The sequence below is a fragment of the Phaseolus vulgaris genome, chromosome 4, assembly GCF_051622355.1.
Source record: "Phaseolus vulgaris cultivar YP4 chromosome 4, ASM5162235v1, whole genome shotgun sequence".
Taxonomy (NCBI): Eukaryota; Viridiplantae; Streptophyta; class Magnoliopsida; order Fabales; family Fabaceae; genus Phaseolus; species Phaseolus vulgaris.
In genome coordinates, this window is record NC_143501.1 from 33269365 (window position 1) to 33275704 (window position 6340).

General features: G+C 33.9%; 1 protein-coding gene across 1 annotated transcript; it reads right to left on the bottom strand.

Moving 5' to 3' along the window:
• Positions 1-1483: 1483 nt before the first annotated feature.
• Positions 1484-5906, bottom strand: LOC137837546 (receptor-like protein EIX1). Its single transcript, XM_068646566.2, has 2 exons — positions 2101-5906; positions 1484-1701 (listed from the first exon to the last, which is right to left on the bottom strand). Exon 1 carries the CDS (start codon positions 5804-5806, stop codon positions 2108-2110), a length of 3699 nt encoding a protein of 1232 aa, XP_068502667.1. The 5' UTR covers positions 5807-5906; the 3' UTR covers positions 1484-1701; positions 2101-2107.
• Between the last annotated feature and the right edge of the window lie 434 nt (positions 5907-6340).

Genomic DNA, 6340 nt, shown 5'->3' on the forward strand with positions numbered 1-6340 from the left:
TAATATTAATAATATATGGGCTAAACACTTACACGAGTATAGGAAAAAAGAGATGAAGCAAGTGTGTGTTGTTGTATGTTGTGTATTACATTGCTTGAAGGAAGCCACTATATATAGTGGTTCTAGGAGACAACAATAATAAATATAATTAATGGTAATTAACCTTCATTTGATGATAATTAATTGTAATAAGAAACCTCCCATTGATTGCAATTAAGTGTGGCAAATAACCTCCCATTAATGCCAAGATAACAATAAAGACGAGTCATAACCCACAGATATGATAAAGATTTTCAAATTTAACTTATTTCTATTTTTATGAAAATATTTTAAAAACAATTCAGCTCCTCTTATTTTCAATCAATCATTCTAAAAAGCTTTGCACCACACAAAATCCTTTGTCAATTTTGCTGCCTTCAAAGCATTTTGTATTTTACAACAGGGTTAGAAGGGTGTACCTTCATAGAAGGCTTAGGAGGTGTTGTGATCCGAGGCTCTTTGGAAACAAAGACATGCTTCATCCTTTTATTTGGAGCATTCTTATTAGAGTGTAGAGTTCAGCAGGATTCACATGACCTGTGAGAGTACCTGTGCAGCAAAAATCTTACAGTGACTATTTATCATTACAATTTTCATAATGACTATGATCATTTTACTTTATTATGTGTTTATTATTTTAATACTATACTCAAAATATTCTTACATTCATGTGATCATGCCTACTTAATTATGTTATTTTATTTTACTTTTAAATTTGGTTGGTGACATTTTAAGATATAAATAATTTGGTTTGTACTAAAAAAAATAAACTCTGTGAAACAACGAAAATTAAAATAATTTATTTATAATATGCACTTCAAGATCGAGTTTAATATCTCGTAACTTTATTTTGGCCACTCCTCATTCTTTTAAAATTCCAGTTTATTCTTTTTATTAAAAAAAAAATAATTGATGACGAAGGTGTGATACGAAATGTATGAACAATAATGATAGATAGTTACACTTACGATTATAATAATGCTATCTACGCTAAGATGATGACATAATAATAGATACTACTAAAAATAATGTTTGAAGAATAAAGTGATAACTCAATTCAAATTGATCGGTCTGCGTAATTCAAATTGAAAAGTGAAATTGGGATTTATCAGTAAGACTAGATATTTTGTTATCTGTTGACTTGCAGACTTTGGCTATGATGTTTATACACGATTCACGAATATAAACTCTTTTACCACTGCTAATTTTATGTGTTGCTTTTCCAACCTAATTTACAAATATTTTCTCAAGGCCAATCATAGATGCAAACCACTTTAACTATTTAGTTTGGCATATCCTTTAAAATGAAACAACGTTGTCTGAACCAAGAACGACTACACTATGAACAATGAACCATAAAACTCTCTCATTCTCTTTTAAGAACAAATTTACAACTAAACTTGTTTTTATATCTTTCATTATTGCTGACACTAACAAATTTGGGTAGTAAATTTGGGTAGGACGCATCGTTATTTAAGATGAATGCAAAATCTTCACATTATTGATAAAACAATAGAAGACAATGAAATACATAAACTTATTGAAACACTGATTTTGCATTACACTGTGAACCTCAATACTACTTATCCTACTCCTCCAGTAATCCATGTAGCTTTCATCCAAGATTGAATTCTGAAGTTAATCTTCCATAAACTGCAAACTCTGTGACACAATTCACATACATTAGTCCTCATGAAGGAAAAATAGACTTAATTAAGAGGTTTTTAAACCTCAGAGAACTTGTTCCAAAACCAGAAAACTTATATAAACAGAGCACGCCATCTATAATATGCTTATTGCAAGTAAAATAATAATTTTCTGGAAAATTACTATTAGTAAAGGCACTAACTAATTAAAAAAAAAAGTAGAATTGGACAAACTCCATATTTAGATTTGAAATTAATGCGACCATGCAGACCAATTTGTGGGTGTAAGAGACATACAAGTTAAAAGAATTAATAAATAAAGACTAAACAACTTGATTGGTACCGAGATAAACAATATTACTTTAAAAAATAAACACATTCTCACTTTGATTTAAACCAAAACAGAGAAACATACCTGTTAACTATCCTTTGAGCCACCTATGACACTTGACAACGTTCAGTTCAGCCATTAAAAGTATATAGTCTATCAGTCTGTTCAAGAATCTCAAATAAGAAATTCTCCATGGCTGCCAAAATAGCATTGACCCAAATAAGCCCCAAAAGCCGGCAAAGAAACCTAACCCCAAGCTCATGTATAATGCTCCACAGAAAATTGAATTGTCTTCTTCTTCACCATCAATTGCTGGTTCTTGAGGTTTATGCATTGTTTCGTCTCCAGGACAACTTTTGTTGAGTTGCTCTCCACAAAGATCAACATTTCCTTCAAAACAAGAGGCATCAAAGGTTTCAAAATGTCTCCCTCGAGGGATTCTTCCACTGAGATTATTGTTTGATAGGTCTAACACACCAAGGCTATCAATGTTTGGAAGAGTAAAAGGAATATTGCCAGAGAAATTATTTCTTGATAAGTCCAGGAATTCTAGCGAACTTAAATTCCCAATACTAGAAGGAATCTTTCCATGGAAGTTGTTTCTTGATAAATTCAAAGAAACCAATCCAAGTAAATATCCAACCTCCTTGGGTACTTCACCTATTAAATCATTACTTGAGAGGTCAATGCTCTTAAGAAGATTTTCTGGATTCCAAAACTCATACTCCTGACCTTTCCACGATAATAACAAGTAAGAGTCATAACTATTTCCATGATATTCTAGAACTGAAATTTGTCGTTTCTTTACAATTTCCCTTTCCATTACGCTCGTTTCCATTAATGTGGTAAAATTTGCCAGACATGTAGGAATTTCTCCTGACAAGTTATTCCTTGAGAGGTCCAAGACTTGAATTTGCCTCAAATAGCAGAGATGTACAGGAACACTTCCAAAGAAACGATTTACTCGTAAGCTCAAGATTTTCAATTGTGGCATACTTTCCCCAATCCAAGAGGGTACTTCACCAGACAACATATTTTTACTTACATCCAATAAAGCTAAGCTAGAGCAGTTCTTCAACGTGAGTGGCAGTTCTCCAATAAAACTGTTATTTCGTAGGACCAGAGCTTCCAAATTAACAAGAGAACCCAGAGACTGTGGAATCTTCCCTGATAATTTATTATTTCTTAGATCAAGAAATCGTAGTGAACTTAGATGTTCCCAACAGTCAGGAAGTTGTCCCGCTATTTGATTATTTGATAAATCCAAAGTAAACATATCTGTTGCCACTGTATTTTCGCACAATAATATATTTAAATTCGAAAACTTATTTTCTGAAAGATCTAATATTCCAACGTGGGACAAGAATGTAGGAATTACACCTTCAAATTTATTTGAATTTAGAATTATTGCCTTTCTTGTGCCATCGTTGAGAAACTTCATCGTTAAATTTGGAATCGGACCTTTGAGACTGTTGTAAGACATATTCAACTGTGTTATAGTTGGTATATTGTTCCAAAACCAATCTGGTACAAAATCATCAATCCCTGCATCAGAAATATCAAGGTAGCGTAGCTCCCTTTGATCTTGGAGCCAACTTGGGAAGCTAGGACCCAACTTGCAAGAAGCTAGTCCTAAAATAAATAATTGGAAAGGTGGAATTGCGCTAGCACCAGCCGTTAGAGACAATGAGTTATCTGATAAGTCTAGTTCCATCAATTTCCACAAATTTGTGAGATCCAACTCATTGATATCACCCTTCAAGTAATTCTCCTCAAGATGAAGAGACAGCAACTCATAAAGGAACCCAATGCTTTTTGGTATTTCTCCGGTTAACTGATTGTTGGAAAGATCTAAATACCTCAAAGATGAAAATGTTGAAAGATTAGGTAGCTTTCCAATAATCACGTTATTAGATAAGTTTAGATCCTCTAATACAGGGTTCTTGCACCTTGAAGAATTTTGAATGAAGCTAGAAATTTCCCCACTCAAGTTGTTATGGCTAAGGTCTAAGTCCTTTAAAGTGCATATGCTGCCAAGGGAAGCTGGAATCTTGCCTTGTAGTTTATTACCAGCAAGATCAAGACCTTCAAGAAAGTTCATTACTTTTCCAAATTCAACGGGAATGAGACCTTCTAACATGTTATCATGAAGGTCTAATTTCTTTAGTGTGCATATGCTGCCAAGGGAAGCTGGAATCTCGCCTTGCAGTTTGTTACCAGAGAGATCAAGAACTTTAAGAGAGTTCATTACTTTCCCAAATTCAACAGGAATGGGACCTTCTAACATATTATTATTAAGGTCTAAGTTCTTTAATGTGCATATGCTCCCAAGGGAAGCTGGAATCTCACCTTGCAATTTGTTACCAGAGAAGTCAAGAACTTCAAGAAAGTTCATTGCTTTCCCAAATTCAACAGGAATGGGACCTTCTATCAAGTTAAAAGAAAGGGAAAGACTTTCAAGATTGGTGGTGAAGTTGAAAAGCCAGTGAAATACGGACGATGATTTCAATAGATTAGATGAGAGATCAAGGGTGACAAGAGAATGGGAATTTTTAATGGAATCAGACGACACAACAAAACTTTCGTCAGTGAGATTGCAGTAGCGTAAGTTAAGGTTTTGTAGTTTGGTGCTGAAGTTTAAATTCCCTTGAAATATATTCAGATTATTTTCAGAGAGGTCAAGGATGACAAGAGAAGGCAAGTTTGGATAGTGAGGAGACGACAAAACAATTTTATTACTAGAAAGATGAAGCTCTTGGAGATTAGGGCTATAGTTGGACAACAATTGAAATGTTGATGATGTGAGCATATTATGGGAGAGATCAAGGATGGAAAGAGAAGTGGAAATGTTGGAATGAGAAGGAAACAAAGATGAAATATGATGATCATCTGAGATATCACAGTCGACTAGACTCAACTCTCTTAAGTTTGGAATATGCTCTCTAATCATTGAAAGCCAGTAGGGAGAGAAGCTAAGATTAGAAAATGAATAGAGGCCAAGAGTTGTTAATGAAGAGAGAGAAGATAGCCAATGTCCATCTTTTAATTTAAGACCATAACTACCATCAAGTCTAAGATAATGCAAGAGAGGAAGATTTCCAACCTGGAAAGGGAGTGCTCCGAAAAATGAATTTCCTGAAAGATCGAGATACATCAAATGTGAAAGATTTCCAAGTTGAGAAGGAACTTCTCCATCAAGATCAGTTCTTCCAAGGTCAAGATATTGCAGATTTGAAAGCTTTCCAAGTTGAGAAGGGATGGTTTCATCAAGACCAGTTTCTTTAAGATCAAGATACTTCAACTTTGAGAGATTTCCCAGTTGAGAAGGGATTCCCCTAATAAAACGTGAATATGATAGATTAAGATATCTTAAGTTTTTGAAGGAGCCCATTTGCTCTGGGATTTGACTGCCACTAATATCAGGATGAGAACTAAGATCCAAATATTCCAAATTTTGCAAGTCAAGCAATGAAGTGATATTGAATGAACCTGACAAATAATGCGATTCTGAACCACGAAGATCAAGCATCTCTACGTGACCAGTTTCATTGTTGCACTCAATACCTTCCCATCCGCAACAATCTCTGTTATTTTCATCATCCTTCCACGTGGACAGCATGCCACACTGATCTTCCACACTTTGTTTGAAATTAAGGAGTGCTTGTCTCTCTTTCTCTCTGCATTTCACATGTGAACTCTCTGATGGCCACTTCAATCCAAGAACTGATACTTTGGTATGATCAAGGCACACAAAAACTGCTAACAATATTTTTAGAAAGTAACGGCCCATTACAATTTTCTAGATGTGAAGTTTGTGGTATGCTATAAACCTTGATATGAGTATAGCACAAACTACCAATAATGATTTGCGATATGTATTGAATGCACCCAAACAGGGTTTAAGTAGTTTGCCTAATTTACATGAATGAGGCTTGGCTTAATTTCTACGCCCTGTCTTATTCACTATTCCAAGTCAAGCAAGGAAGAACGTTTCAAAGGTAGAATTATGAATAATGGTGTGAAGCTTTGATTATTCATACTTTATTTTGTAAAATTTTATAAAATTATCATTTAACGTGATACATTAAAGAGATGGAAGAGAATGCTCAGCACTCAGCTATCATTTATTAGACAATAACTAAGAAATATAGATTAAAAATAAAGATTAAGTTAAATTAAATAATGAAGTTTACTTTTATAATTTTTAATAATATAAAATACTAGTTCTAAAAGAGTTGAAGAAATTGTAGCCATAATTGTTAGTGGTCCAAGGAAAATGATCGTGCAAAAGCTGAGTCTTCTGTGTATTAATTTTCCACATCAT